The sequence below is a fragment of the Pristis pectinata genome, chromosome 1 (genome assembly GCF_009764475.1).
Source record: "Pristis pectinata isolate sPriPec2 chromosome 1, sPriPec2.1.pri, whole genome shotgun sequence".
NCBI classification, from domain to species: Eukaryota; Metazoa; Chordata; class Chondrichthyes; order Rhinopristiformes; family Pristidae; genus Pristis; species Pristis pectinata.
In genome coordinates this window covers 71,268,233-71,284,609 of record NC_067405.1, presented here as the reverse complement: position 1 = coordinate 71,284,609, position 16,377 = coordinate 71,268,233, and the positions used below count along the sequence as shown (strand labels likewise).

At 39.6% G+C, this 16,377-nt stretch overlaps 1 protein-coding gene across 1 annotated transcript in view; it reads right to left on the bottom strand.

The window, feature by feature from the left end:
- Positions 1–2,999: 2,999 nt before the first annotated feature.
- Positions 3,000–16,377, bottom strand: part of LOC127574082 (neurobeachin-like protein 1) — a 199,382-nt gene continuing 186,004 nt past the window's right edge. The window contains 5 exon segments of the mRNA XM_052022775.1: positions 3,000–6,526; positions 7,540–7,675; positions 10,318–10,466; positions 13,676–13,837; positions 15,014–15,130. Of these exon segments, the coding sequence (XP_051878735.1) occupies positions 6,422–6,526; positions 7,540–7,675; positions 10,318–10,466; positions 13,676–13,837; positions 15,014–15,130 (669 nt within the window). The 3' untranslated portion in view covers positions 3,000–6,421.

The following is a 16,377-nucleotide window of genomic DNA, read 5'->3' as shown; positions in this document are numbered from 1 at the left end:
CCATTCCTTAAGTGAATATAAATAAAAAATTCTACATCTGCTACACAATGATATGCAAGCCTTGATACTAATCAATGGCTCCAAGACATGCCTCATCCTAAAGCAAAATGGGATCAGGCAAGACTGTGTTATCACACCAACCATCTTCTGAAGCTTCTATATCATAATATTGCACCTCGCATCCAAAAAGCTCTCCACAAGGAGAGAGTTAATCTATAGGATGACTAGGAAACCCTTCCAATTTTGTTATCTCCACCCCCTTCAGAATGAAAGTTACTCTAACCTTGTTTATATGCACACTTGGAGGCCGAACTCCAAGTCATTGCTGATTCCAGAGAATGAGTGTTATATTAAACACCTGGACAACAGAGGTCTTCTACCAACATGTCCCTGCTGCACAACAACCCCCCCCCCCCCCAAACACACATGAGACCCTGAAAGTGTGAATTATTCTCCATAATAAAAGCAAAATGCTGGAAATACTCGGGTCAGGCAGCATCTGTGGAAAGAGAAACAGAGTTAACACTTCAAGCTTTACCAGATCTGACAACTGATCTTCAAACTGAAAAATTCATCACCCCTGCACCCCTTTATGCCTCAGAGACATGAACTGCCTACAGTAGACACCCAAGGCATTAGAAAAGTACCATCAGCCATCTTTGCAATTATCCAAGCCCATGAATGGGGAAGGGTGAATGCCCCCAGCATCGGAATCTAATCACACCCATCCTGCCCCAGTGGACAGACTGCACTGTCTGCGTGCTCACAAATCCCTTCAAACAAGCACTGGATTCCAAGCTCCCTTACCACAAGTGCACTTCAGGTCCAAGAAAATATCAAGGAAACTCTAAATTGTAACCATCCTCACCGACTCATGGGGATCCCTGATGTGTGCTAATCAAAATGGAGGATTCCTCTGGGATAGTCAGTCCCATCCCAAGGACACACCAAGCCTTACTTGCACCTGTACATTAAAATCCCAAGTCCTTTACTGAAATCACTTCATGATAAAGGCCCTTCTTATCACTTTAACACTCTCTACCCCACAATCCTTCAACTCTGGCCACTTGCTCACTCATTGCCCTGATCTTCCATTATTTAAACCTTAAGGCTCTGGGATTTGACCTGTTAACCTCTCCTGAAAACCCATGTCCTTGACCAAGCTTTTAGTCATCCTCTAGGATCACCACCTTTGCTTGGTAAAGTTTGCTTCCATGAATCGTTTTGACCATTTGCACTATACATTCAAGGTTTCTCAATTTTGGGAGCAAATGGAGGGAAAGAAAATCCACACTAATTGATCTTTTGACCAGATGCAACCTTTGCAGATAATGTTGCATGATCACTGAAACCTCATGTACAGAAAGGTGGCATGTGTACACCACAATACAGTGGTGGCGTTCTTGTTTAATTTTTCAATCAGAAGTCTGCAGTTACAAAGAGAAGTTGAATGTTGTGTCTCTTTTAAAACGGAAATTTGGAGCAACCATCATTCTTGACCTGACGTGGAGGAAAAGTATAGAGGCATGGAAGAAAGCCACATCAAGAGCATGGTCAAAAATGGAAAGTGTTCAACTTTTGTTTCAATTAGCTTAAAATGTTTTCATCTCTGGCCAGTTGTGTCTAGTTCATCCCACATCACACTGGAAGGGCTGTATGTTCAAATATTGGCAGCATTATGAATTACAGTTCTACCAAAAATAAAGTAACCCATCACTTTCAAATTTGCTGCTCTTTTTTTGTTGTCATTCATGCAGCCCTCCACCCCTTTCCCTGCAATCAGCTCTATTCATACCTGCAGTTCTTTTCAAGAAATCATTACGTTGACTGCGACGTTCAAGCACACTCCCATCAGTTTGAGCACAAAATCTAGCCTAACACTCTGATTGGGTACAGCTGAAGCAGGCATCCTATGGATGAGTCATTAAACCTTGGCCATGTTTGATATTAAAGGACCCACTTAGAAGAGGTTGGGAGAGTGAGGGAGGCAAGGTTCTCCTTTGTGTTTTAGCCTGTATTTATCCTTAAAGGAATAGGATCAGGTCATATTGAAGTTTGTAAAACCTCAACATACTCATATTGGCTGTCACATTTCCTGAATTACAGTGGCCATCACCCTTCTAGGCAATATATTGCACTTGCTTGCAAGCATTTTGGAACAACTTGTGGTTTTTGTGGGATCTGTGTAAATGCAAGTCTTTCTCAAGTTCAAAACAAATTTTAGCAGGTTAAAAGGTTTGGTTGAATTTGAGGAAAGGTTTAAGTTTGGGAGGCAGTAGTCTTATATTCTGGGAGAATGTTATCCTTTCATGTTAAGTTTTCAATCAAAATAGTGTCCAACTTTAGATTACTTCAAATCATGAATCTTACCTCCATGATTCCATTCGATCACCTTGATCCCATTTTAAAACGAACCATTTGACAAATCATATGGTCTTGGCATTTATCCACATAAATCTACATAGCAATCACAAGCACTGGAGTAGTACAATCAGAACCAAGCTGAGACTCTGGCCAAGAACACCACAGCTATCCTGGATTATAGGCAAAGTTGCTGGAGAAATGGTAAAGTAACATAAAAACACAACTACATTCAAGAGTCAGATTTTTGCAAATAATTTAAACTAGACTTGAAACATTCATATTGAACTGTAAGACAAGTATAAAAGTATAGGTAGTTTACCATCTTGTTGTTTTATTGCTTCCATGTTCAGGAATAGCAATTGGCTGAGATATTAGATACAGCACAAAGCAGAGAAAGACAGATTTAGAATCTGATTAGCACAATGATTCAAGTAGTCTTTCGGTTAGGAAAATGCCTCATAATTTTAACAATATTTCTACATCAATGCATTTGTCTCACTGTTCCCATTGTGGATTGTTTCATTGGGTTCAGGACTCATATTACATCCTTTTATCTCACTAAAGTCAGTGGGAAAGCAAAGGAAAATTCTCTGCTTTACAATGAAAGACACTTTATTTACTTTTAAAGTCTTTATTCTGGTGCAAAAATGCTGCTACAGTCCTTGGTGTTAATATTTACACAAAACACAAACACCACACCCCAATTATCCCATCTTTATTGCCTATTGGCTCTGTATACAAAGCTAGTGATAAATTTGTTATGTACAAGATAATGTGTACATCAGAGCATCAAATTTTACAATCTGCAGTACCTTAAAAGTGCAAAAAGGAAATTTTTCAACAACCACACTATAAACAAATCAGCAAATATACAAACACGGAAGTGTTGTTAAATTACAAGACAATCTAAAATAAAAGTTAGAATTTGTCACTCCTGGGCACTGCACAAAAGGTGGCTAGAAACAAATAACAGATGAAAATTTTCCTTTAAAAAGCACTGAATAATGTCAATATTATACATAGTACACTTACACAAGTCAGATTAAAAATTGACACACTCTTTAAAGCACTGAAACACCCCATTTGGCATAAAACATTCCCCAAAATGAATGGACATGAAAAACTAGTATTTCTGCAGTAAAATGCCAAAGCAGTTATTGGAAAAATCTATAAAAATCTCAGTCTCTTTCTCATTTATATTACTTTCAAAAGCTCCTTAAAATACAATTATATGCTTACATCAATCAATTATACTCTAACATTATGATAGGGAATCCTAAACTGAATGCTTATTCTGGCACTGATTTAAATCTTCATACTTTCTAGTAGAAAATCTCTTGGGAGTCGCATGAAACTTTCGGTTAGGTTCGCTGCAAGCTAGGCACAAACATGGTTTAATGCTGCAATAGACCATCAGCAGATCTATTCAGTCTGCACTCAGCTAGTATGGTACAGTGAATCAGGTCAACAGCTAGATTATGTGAGCCTTTATAACCCTGTGTTATTGCCATAAAACAAATTAATTCTCAAAAGAAAATAAATAGGTCAGTTTTTGATCCCAACACTTGCATAGAACAAAATGCTGCATTTGCAAACCAATACATCCTTCCCCAGGTTTCTTAGCAAATCCATAAAACTCCAACTCATTGACAGGTAAATACTTCACAACTTTGTTAATTTCACACTACACACAAGTACGAATGATAAAGATACCTATTTGCAGCTCCCTTCCAACTATTTTTGCATACACAAAGTAGGGAACAAATCTGGATTCTCACTGCAAGCTTGGGGAAAAAAAATCACTAGTCATACAAAGGGAAACATGCAATTGTACTTAATCACAGACATTTCTGCTTTAATGCCGCAATCTCATAACCCAAAGAACGGAGCTAGCTCCCGAGTCAATTGGAAATGAGAGTTTTGGCATGTTTTCCATCATAATTGTGCTAAGCAAATGCAACTTACTGTTTTTTTAAAAAATGACTTGTTAAAGACAATAGCAAATGGCAGTAGGGATTGGTCACACAAACTACTTTGTTGTTTAAACTAAAATAAAACCAAATTATGACTTGTGCATCATATCCAATACATTTATATGTTACTAATAACAGTAATAACTGGATTACCAGTGGAATATGGGTTGAATTAGTCCTTCATTGATTCTCCAGGAAAAAGGTGACCCTTCACTTCAAGGTAGTGACCAACTTTTGCAGGAAGAATTTAGCTCCTGATATCAGTGCTCTGTTAAATACTTGATTGTGAACAGAAATAACTTGATAAATCAACTACTTACAAAACCTTAATCCTCTGTAAACTGCTTCTTTAAAATTTTTATCATACTTAATGCCACAAATATATATTGTATTCCTACTTTCTCCTTGGAATTCCCATGACATTATTCTCCTTTAAACTGTTCCCAAGACTGCTGTTCAAATTTAAAACCTTCATGCCTATGTTACTTCACATTTGTCAATGTTAGGAAGGAAGTGGCATTGTTTGCTCCCACTATCACTGAGAAAATTCTTTGCAATTCACAGGTCCATTATGTAAAGTTGTACCTGTGGTATACTTCAATTTGGTGTGAATGACTTTTTTCTACAACCCATTCTTGCTTTCCCTCCATCTCAGTATTTCCTTCATACAGCCTTTCTCAGGTTAAAATGGTATGGAAGCCTTAACCAAGTGTACTTTTTCCCCAATGCCTAGCACATACACTAGATACTGACCAGCAGAAAACATCTTTCAAGCTGACCAATCACTTGAATGACAGAAACATCTCTTGCCACCAAAATAGTTTACAAATCCACCTGTAAAACTCTGTCTGCTGGAGGGAATCAAGAGTGCCATCTTCTAATCAACCGGAGCCTTAATATCTAGATGGTATTGAGGTCCTCAGGTAGGATGTCAGCAGAATGCACTTCCAATGCATCATTTCCCATTGACATCCTCCCACTCCCCACATTTCTCTCCCCTGTATATTATTATTCTGTTGATCTGTTACAGGAGGTAAAATTGGTGGTGGCGGGGGTTGGGGAGGAGGGGGAAAAGATTGGCAGATTTAAACAATATTTAAATCCTGCATTGGTCCCCTTCTGCAAGCAGCTACGAAATTGGTTTGCATTTTAAAGGACATAGTAAATTGAAAAAAAAATTAAATAAAAATTTTGATTCCATAAATTATGTTTAAAATATAAAGTGCACAGAGAAAACAGTACGCAAGGAAATAGAGGCTAATGCATTTAGATTTGTCCAATAGTACTGACCGATACAAGTGGAAGTTAGCCTCCCAAATATGAAGAAAGGCAGATCACCATGAAGTATTGTGCTTGATTAACATGAAACACACCCAATGATTTTTAAACAAGTTTCTGTACATTAAGAAAGTAGGGCTGATGTGGGTAAGAAAGAGTAAATCATTCTGATGATGTGGTTATCTGCCACATTTCAAAAGTGTAAAGACAGGACTAGTATTTCCACAATCTTGGGTTAAAAACCATTGCACTGAGCAAAAAGAGAAACATTTATCTCGCCAGCATTTCAAACTGGCACCAGGCAGCCACAACAGGAGACTGTCTCTGGGTCACAAGTACATTCTTCAAAGATATGTGATAACTGGGGCGTTACATCTCCTCTTCTGGAGGGTAAGACCAATGAGATAAGAATTCCATTTAGTGTTTAACCTAGCAACCAACCACCTTCCACTACCCTCAATATTTATAAGGCCCGTTCACAGGACTTTTTCTTCTCAACTGGCCGTTAAAATATAGAAGATTTTTCAAAAAAAATCTAACAGTATTTTGATCCTTTTTAATAAAAGAGAAAAAGCAAGAGTAGCCCTCCTTGCACAGAAGCAACAGCAGTCTTTCTTGGGTGCAAAGAAATTGCACCTCCGTCTACAATAGGCCACAGAGGAATGCAGTTTTTGCCACATGATCGGAGCCCACCAAATCGCTGCATAGTTTCACTCAGGTGAAAATCAGGTGGAAAAAGGAAACAGGAATGATCAGTAACTGCAAACAGGAAGCCAAGCGATTGTTATTATCCCCCTCTGGTCCCATCATTTAAGTTCGCTTTGAGGGTTGTACTCTGTTTCTCCAGATGATATCTGATTTAGGCGTTTGCTTGAACCCCAGAACTTTCGGGAAAGCTGTCCTGATCGCATCTGTTCATGAAAAAAAAGAACAAAAGCAAAAAAAGAGGAAATAAATATCATTGGTTACAAAACTGAGTAAAATTGATTCAGTAAAAGATAGAAATAGGTGGCAGACCAGTCCCTCCATCAACCTTTGTTCAGCCTACTTCTGCAGAAGGCAAACCTATAATGTTACAAGAAGTGACGAGAATGAACAAGCAAAGTGCACATGCTCGGCAAGATAAGTGGAAAACTGCATATGCGAAGGACAGAGTAAAATCATTTCCAGTTCTTAAATGTACATATCTGGTAAGATACCAATAAGCAAACTGAAGCAAATATGTTTAACTGCATTCATGAGCCAGGATTATGGATGTTATAGACATAAAAGGGAAAGATGTCATTTTAGAAAAAAGGCATTCAGAGAATTTTAAGATACTATGCTGGAGTAATGGGCACTTTTAACCTGAAGTATATGCATCAGCTTAGCAGCTCTATGTAAAAAAAACATGAGGCTCCTAACATTAAAAGAATTTACAAACCAAAATAAAACAACTTCTTCATTAATTTCCATGTGTTTAGTGTCCACAATCTTGCTTCACAACTCTGAAGTTCAAGTATTTCCTTGAAATTATGACTGAGGGTTTATTCTTAATTGGATTTTTTAATTTAGGTAAACATGTAGGTAGATTTTAAAATTTTATTAAACACCAAATATGCTGGCTCTTCATAATAACCCAGCATCCCGTTCCTCTTGTTCTGTTCACTCCTCCATCTATATCCTCTTGCACCTTTGCCTTTACTGCTTTTCTTCCTGAAACAATGCATCATGATATAAACGGACCTCTGGAAAAGGAATCTCTCGTCCCTAATTGTCCTGCTACTCCTAGTGCTGCAATCTACTCCTCTGATCCCTAGCTTGATGTTGGAAACTGAAATTGGTTGCACTGCTGGCTGGGTGACTGGAGGTTGAGCTGTGATAGGAAAGGCAGATGAGTGCTCTCCATTGTCTTGTAGATGTAGTTCATGATCTTGCTCTTTACCTCAGCTGGCTTGCCCACGCCCACGATGATGAGTTTACCATCCTCCAGTCCCACAAGGATGTGGCTGTTCTCCTTGGTGATGGACACACAATAAATCGGCAGCCTCATTGACAGTGGAGCATTACTGAGCTTCAGGCTAAAATTAAACACAAAATGTTAATTTCTCAACAAATTACTAAAATTAAAATAGAAGAAATAGGCTTGTATTTATATAGAACCTTCCATGACATCAGGATTTACCAAAGCATTTTACAGCCAAGTACTCTTTAAGTGGTCTGATTAGCAAGTTTGCAGATGACATGAAAATTGGTGGCGTTGTGGATTGTGAGCAAGGTCAAAGGATATAGCAGGACATGGAGCCGTTGGAAACTTGGGAGGAGAAATGGCAGATGGAGTTTAATCTGGACAGGTGTGAGGTTTGCAGCCTAGGAGGTCAAATGTGAGAGGAAAGTAGACAGTAAATGGCAGGATCCTAAGGATCGATGATGCACAGAGGGATCTTGGGATACAAGTTCATAGCTCCCTGAAAGTGGCAACACAAGTGCATAGGGTGATACTATGCACTTGCCTTTATTGGATGGGGCAATGAGTATAAAAGTTGGGAAGTCATGTTGCAGCTGTGTAAAACTTTGGTTAGGCTTTGGAGATGTGTGTGCAGTCCTGGTTGCCAGACTGTAGGAAGAATGCAGTGGCTTTGGAGAGGGTGCAGAAGAGGTTCACCAGGATGTTGCCTGGATTGGACAGTATTAGCTATAAGGAGAGGTTGGACAAACCTGGGTTGTTTTCTCTGGAGGTCAGAAGCTTAGGGGTGACCTGATGGAAGTATGAGAGGCATAGAAAGGATAGGTAGCCAGTCTTTTTTTTCCCCCCCGGAGTGGAAAAGTCAAATACTAAAGAGCATAGGTTTAAGGTGAGTGGGGGAAAGTGTAAAAGAGATTTGAAAGCTAAATTTTCTATTTACACAGACTGATAGGTGCCTGGAACCCGCTGCCAGCTGAGATAGTAGAAGCAGATACAATAGCAAAGTTTAAGACAGACACATGAACAGGCAGGGAATAAAGCAACACAGATCACGTGCAGGCAGATGGGATTAGTTTAGAATGGCATCGTGATTGACACAGACACGTTGGGCTGAAGAGCCCATTCCCGTGTTGTACTGTTAAATGTTGTGCTAGTTATAGTCAATGTGGGAAGTAGTGCAGCCTTCTCTCTCTCTCACTCACACACACACACACACACACACACACACACACACAGAGGTGGAAAGGTCCGAGCAATACCAATGTGATAATGAGTGGATGGATTCTTTTTAAAAAAAAGAAAGCGATGCTGGTTAAAGGATAAATTCTGGCCTGGACGGTGGAAAGAAGTATCCTGTTTTTCTCTGAATGACGCCACAAGAAAAGTGGCATTGTCCAAAGAGAAATGGTACAGTGATGCAGTTAGTAGAGTTGCTCCCCCACTGCTCCAGCGAGCTGGGTTCGATGTTGATCTCTGATGCTGTACAAGTTTGCACGTTTTCCCTGTGATCGTGTGGGTTTTCTGAGTACTGCGGTTTCCTCCCGCATCCCAAATGCGTGCAGGTTGGTGGATTAATTGGCTGTTCTAAATTATGACAAGTGTGTAGGTGAGGGGTAGAATCTGGGGAAGGTTTATGAGAATATGGGTTGGATTTGTGTAAAAGGAGACAGTCGGCACAGACTTGGTGGTCCGAAAGGCCTGTTTTCATGCTGTTTCACTCTATGACTCTGGAGAATACAGGAAAGTAGGAGCAGGAGTAGGGCACCTTTCCCCTCAAGCCTGCCCTGCCATTCAATAAGATCATGGCTGATCAACCCCAGATCTCAACTCCTCTTCTGTGTCAGTTACCAATAGCCCTCAAATCCCTGATCTTTCTAAAATTTATTCACCTCCTCTTTAAATATGTCCAATGATCTAGCTTCCACAACTGCCAGGGGACAAGAATTCGAGAGATTCACCACCCACCTCATTGTTAATTGACCGCTAAGAGATCTGTCCCACCAGAGCAGTGCTGGCAAATTTGGTACTATGGCACTAGATGCAACCAACTTGATTAAAAGAAGAATTTAGGGGTAAAAAAACGGAAACAGAGACCAATTTTAAAATATACAACTTGATTTCTTTTCCTCTAGGTGCACCGGTTTCCTTCTGCATTCAAAAAAACATGCAGGTTGGTAAGTTAATGGACCACTCTCAGTTGCTCCTGATGTATAGATGAATGGTAGAATCTGGAGGCAATGAAATGGGCTAGGGTAAGAATTAGTGCAAAAAAAGAGGTAGCTTGATGGTCAGCACAGACTCGGTGGGCTGAAGGGCCCATTTCCGTGCTGTATCTTTCCAGGAGACTATTTGTGCAATACAAATGTATAATTACTTCACAATTAGATGGATAATGGGAAAAAGAAACAAAATGGTGCTTGCAAAATTTACATTTTAAAGGCAGGACATGGGAAAAGACCTAAAAAGCTGAAAATAAGCAGATATAATCATAATCAGTACAATAATTATAATAACCTCTGAACTATATATGAATGAATGCTGCCTCATGGTCTAAGTTCCCGCCTTCAACAATTCAAACTCCAGCCAATCATTTCCTCATTATCCAGTAGATTAAGATATTACAGTGTTTACGAACATTCCATCACGTTGATTAAAGGCAAATTTTTAGCGATAGTGTTTAGCCACTAACAATGTGCTAAATAATGTTTGGCATCGATTTTATTCTCCAAAAACAATGCTTATCAGTATCACCCTCACCTGTACAAATCCCTTACACACAGAAATCCCTCCACACTGCCTAGCACAATATGTTCTCCACTGACACACATGTCAGATAATTGTTCCATTATGGTTTCGCTTGTCAAGTGCTTGCCATTCACAGAGTACAGATGTAGAGCATTCTTGTCCTGCAGAAGAGGGGTCAAAAGTAGTTATGAGAGAAGCCAAGTCAGCACAAAAGTTAAAAGGGAGAAGTATTAACACTGTACACTGAATTTCAGATTTTGCCTCTCAATTCAAATCTTAGAAGCTGAGCTGTGGAAACAAGAGGCAGGAATTGAAACAGGAACGTTATTATTCCCCTCCAGCCTGCACTGCAAATATACCTCAGATTTCTAAGTTACACCATGTTTCTAAACCATCTGGTTAAGCAAGCAACAGAAACTCCCTGGCTTCTACCTCTGCTGAGACACTGCAACAAATTCAAAGAGCAATAAACATTCTGCTGGAGGAAATCAGTAGGTTGAGCAGCATCTGTGGGAGGAAAGGAATTGTCGATGTTTCGGGTCGAAACCCTACAGCAGGTCCTGATGCAGGGTTTCGACTCGAAACGTCAACAATTCCTTTCCTCCCACAGATGCTGCTCGACCCACTCCCTCCAGTGGATTGGTTATTGCTCCAGATTCCAGCATCTGCAATCTCAAATTCAAAGAATTAGTTTGTAAAACTCTTTTGGGATGAGGGGGTTGTGAGTGGGTGGGAGAACAGGGAATTACACAAAAAAATTATGTTAGCTAATGGTTTGAAGCAAACTATAAATGTGATTTTTTTTGTTCTATTAAGATAAACTCTTTAAGACTTGAGAATATACCAAACATGCAGGCCATAAAAAGGTTGAATATCCCATTATAAAAATATTAAATTCTTTCCCGATGCACTATCACTGACCTTAAACATCAACTCTGTCTCACTATTCACAGATTCTGCGTGATCTGTTAAATATTCCCAGAATTTACTAGTTTTATTTCAGACTTCCAGCACCCACAGTAATTGCTTAGACTTTAATTAAAGTTTTTATCTCCAGTTTCATCTTTTGTTTCTTTGCTGGTACTCAGGTGTAGTTAGACAATGCTTAACTGTGGCCTTCCTTGTGGCTCTTGGTATGTACAGGGAAAGAACAGGAGACTGGATTCTGGCCCAGCTGGGCAAACTGTAGGAACTCAGCAATGTGTGTGTTTTTACTGCTCCATTACACATATCTAAGTAGTGCATGGTTGGTTGAGAGGGGAAGGTGAGGAAGGTACTCAAACACTGTTCAAAATAAATCATAATATTCTGTTATCTTGACATTATCACTTTTTAAATAAATAGATGCCCAGTGTTTTCTTCAAATATTTAAAAGGAAAATCTTTAAAAATCACTGATTCATTCAACACAAAGCACACAAATAACTTCAAAGCAATATTAAAATTGCATATCATTAATTATCACAACTGTTGTGTGAAGTTCAAATATTGTGTTCTAAATGTATATTGGACTGTGGACCCAGTTAATCCCTGCTAATGATTTCTACCATACACACAAAAACACTGAAATAACATAGACACAGTGGCATGCAAAAGTTTGGGCACCCTGGTCAATATTTCTGTTATTGTGAATAGCTAAGTAAAAGATGACCTGATTTCCAAAAGGCATAAAGTTAAAGGTGACACATTTCTTTAATATTTTAAGCAAGATTACTTTTTTATTTCCAATTTCTATAGTTTCAAAATAACAAAAAAGGAAAAGGGCCCAAAGCAAAAGTTTGGGCACCCTGCATGGTCAGTACTTAGTAACACCCCCTTTGGCAAGTATCACAGCTTGTAAACTCTCTTTCAATTCTTGTTTGGGGGATTTTTGCCCATTCTTCCTTGCAAAAGGCTTCTAGTTCTGTGAGATTCTTGGGCCGTCTTGCATGCACTGCTCTTTTGAGGTCTATCCACAGATTTTCGATGATGTTTAGGTCGGGGGACTGTGAGGGCCATGGCAAAACCTTCAGCTTGTGCCTCTAGTCCATTGTGGATTTTGAGGTGTGTTTAGGATCATTAACCTGTTGTAGAAGCCATCCTCTTTTCATCTTCAGCTTTTTTTTTTACAGACGGTTTGATGTTTGCTTCCAGAATTTGCTGGTATTTAAATTGAATTCATTCTTCCCTCTACCAGTGAAATGTTCCCCATGCCACTGGCTGCAACACAAGCCCAAAGCATGATCGATCCACCCCCGTGCTTAACAGTTGGAGAGGTGTTCTTTTCATGAAATTCTGCACCCTTTTTTCTCCAAACATACCTTTGCTCATTGTGGCCAAAAGGTTCTATTTTAACTTCATCAGTCCATAGGACTTGTTTCCAAAATGCATCAGGCTCGTTTAGATGTTCCTTTGCAAACCTCTGACGCTGAATTTTGTGGTGAGGATGCAGGAAAGGTTTTCTTCTGATGACTCTTCCATGAAGGTCATATTCATGCAGGTGCTGCTGCACAGTAGAACAGTGCATTGCCACTCCAGAGTCTGCTAAATCTTCCTGAAGGTCTTTTGCAGTCAAACGGGGGTTTTGATTTGCCTTTCTAGCAATCCTACGAGCAGTTCTCTTGGAAAGTTTTCTTGGTCTTCCAGACCTCAACTTGACCTCCACCATTCCTGTTAACTGCCATTTCTTAATTACATTACGAACTGAGGAAACGGCTACCTGAAAACGCTTTGCTATCTTCTTATAGCCTTCTCCTGCTTTGTGGGCATCATTTATTTTAATTTTCAGAGTGCTAGGCAGCTGCTTAGAGGAGCCCATGGCTGCTGATTGTTGGGACAAGGTTTGAGGAGTCAGGGTATTTATAAAGCTTTGAAATTTGCATCACCTGGCCTTTCCTAACGATGACTGTGAACAAGCTAATGAAGGTCTGAGACCTTGGTAAAAGTTATCTGAGAGCTGAAATCTCTTGGGGTGCCCAAACATTTGCATGGTGCTCCTTTCCTTTTTTGCACTCTAAAATTGTATGAAAATAATACACTAATCTTGCTTAAAATGTTGAAAAGAATGTTTCATCTTTAACTTTATGACTTTTGGAGATCAGTTCATCTTCTACTCACTTAACTATTCACAGTAACAGAAATTTTGACCAGGGGTGCCCAAACTTTTGCATGCCACTGTATATGAGATTTTAATCACACAAAATATACACCTATTTGATCAATTTTCACCATTCAAAGTAATACAGTGAAGCTCATGGATCTTTAGTTGGGAAACATTTTTATATGTCATTTTATATGTTCCTGTCATTTTACCAGTAAATTCAGGCAGCTAATTAGGTTTTGTGTCACAACATTTCAGACAGCAAAACAAGCGAAAAGATCTTTGGGATTACCTTAAAATTTGACTTCCCTTCTATCACGGTGTTGACAATGATGTACCCCTCCCATGAAATAGACAGGTTGGGAATGGTGAGAGGAAGGGAGCTCTCACATGGTGGTCGAAGAGTCCTCATATACTGCCCCCGTCGAATTGTGTGAATGATTACTGTTCCGTCCTGCAGACAAAAGACCATTTGCAGTTTTGGAGTCACTTATACTTCAACAACTGTCCCATTACAAATTTGTAAATGAAGCACAGGTGACATCCTAATATGGAGAATTTGATTATTTGTTCTAAAAAGCAACAAAAGGTACATCAGATAGGTGTAATAAGCTGTCCAAATATTTAAGAGATGCAATCTGCATTAAATTCAAAGTAAAAGGATGAGTTTGCATAATAAAGACATTGTCTTATTGATCATCCATGACTGGAGAAAGAACACATAGGTAAGTAGCAAATCAGTTATGAATAAAGAGGGAGATATGACTTGGGTTACAGTTGTACAAAAAAAAGTGATGGGATGTCAAATCTTACATGCACTTGTGTGGAAATGTCTGGAGCATAATAGGCAAGGAGACTATTAGGTATGCAAAACAAACAATAACAGCTTACTATACAGATACACATGTACAGTATATAAATCACTAACATACAAACCACACTCATTTGTTACAATACAGTATACCCTCAGCAATCTGACATCCATGGGGAAAGACAGTACCAGTTGTAAGAGAATTGCTCAGGAAAAAAACCATTACACACTGGTATTCTATGCATATATCTTTAATTGCCGTTCTAAGTTCACGAAGACGTCGGAGTTTTGTATTTTGCGATATAACATCATAAAATGTTGAGGAGCTAATGTTGGATCCTTTCATGATTTTGATTTCACATTGATTTTGACCTTTTTCCAGTCTTTTACATATTTCCACTTTCTGTTTCAGTTGAGACCTTGCATCAGGACTGAGGGTGTCGATAGCTGATATACAGTGGTGAGAGGGAGGGGTGAGTCAGGAGTTATGAATAAAGAAGGAATTATGACGGGTTATGATTGTACAGAAAAGTGATGGGATATCAAAAGTTATGTGTGGATATGTGTGGAAATGTCTGGAGTATAAATGGCAAAGTGATTACTAGGCATGCAAACAGGTAGGTGAAACCAAGTGAGGAGGGAGATGATGGATGGGTGGAGCCAGGTGGGGGAGGGGTGGAGTTGGGTGACAGTGGCTGGTGGGTGATAAGTAGAGACAGATAAGGAAAGACTGTTGATTGTTTCTCTTGTCACAGAAAGTGCCTGGCCTGCTGAGTGCATAAAATTTCCATTTCCAATCATTTGAGTTTTGAAATTTACCTTGGAGCCTGAAACAGCCATATCCAGCTCGGTACTGATGGCGATGCTGGTTATTTCCTCAGTGTGCCCATACAGGATCTGCATGGGTTTCAATGCCAGGCCGACAGGGATTCCTCCCTGAAACAAAAGATGAAGAAATGTAACCTTGGAGATGAACCAAAACAAATAAGATGGCATCAATAGAAAGGAAGATGTGCATTTACACAGCACTTTCACCAGCTCAGAAGGTCCCACAGGATAGTAAGCTTCCACAAGTAGTGATGTGAGAATCACAAGATAATCCCTTTTGGTAAAAACATCTGAGCAGGACTTGAACCAACAACCTTCTGGTTCAGAAGGCATGAAGGCTGACACTTCTGCACCCAAATGGTTCATAACTTGAGTTGCACGAGCTGTCAGACAACACGTAGCTCTAAAGAAACATATTATCTAAATGGTGAGAGACTGTGTGTAGATGCTGTGATGTAGATGGATCTGGGGGACCTAAGTGCATGATTCACACAGGCCGAGTATGCAGGTACTGCAAGTAAGTAGGAAAGTTAACAAACTGTTATTGACTATTACTTGGGGAATTGAATATACAAGTATAAAGGTCGTGGTTCTGTTCTATAGGGCACTGGTGAGACCACATCTGTAATGCTATATGCAGTTTTGATCTCCATATTGAAGTAAAGATATTAATGGTTAGGAAGCAGCTCACTGAATGTTTACTAGGTTAATACATACAGCTATACAGTAGACAGAAACAGGCCATTCAGCCCAACTCGTCCACGCCAGCTAAGGTGTCTTCTTGAGCTAGTCCCATCTGCTTGCATTTGACTCATGTCCCTCAAAACCTCTCTTATCCATGAACCTGTTCAACTGACTTTTAAATGTTGTAACTGTACCTGCATCTACTACTTCCTCTGACAGCTCGTTTCAGTTACCTAACACCACCTGTGTGGAAAAACTTGCCTCTCAAGTCTCCTTTAAATCTTCTCCCTCTCACCTTAAACTGAAGCTCTCTAGTTTTAGAATTGCGTACCCCGTTAAAAAGACTATCCATCTTATCTACGTCCCTCATGATTTTATAAACCTCGATTAGGTCACCCCCAGCTTCCTTCACTCCAGAGAAAACAGCCCCAGCCTATCAAGTCTCTCCTTATAACTCAAGCCCTCCAGTCCTAGCCACATCCTTGTGAATCTTTTCTGCACCCTCTCTACCTTAACCACATCCTTCCTGTAGTTTGGCGACCAGAACTACACACAATATTCCAGGAGTGGTCTCTCCAACGTCTTATACAGCTGTAACACAGCGTACCAACTCTTGTACCCAATGACCCGTCCGATGAAGGCACCACCGTATCCACCTGTATCATCACTTT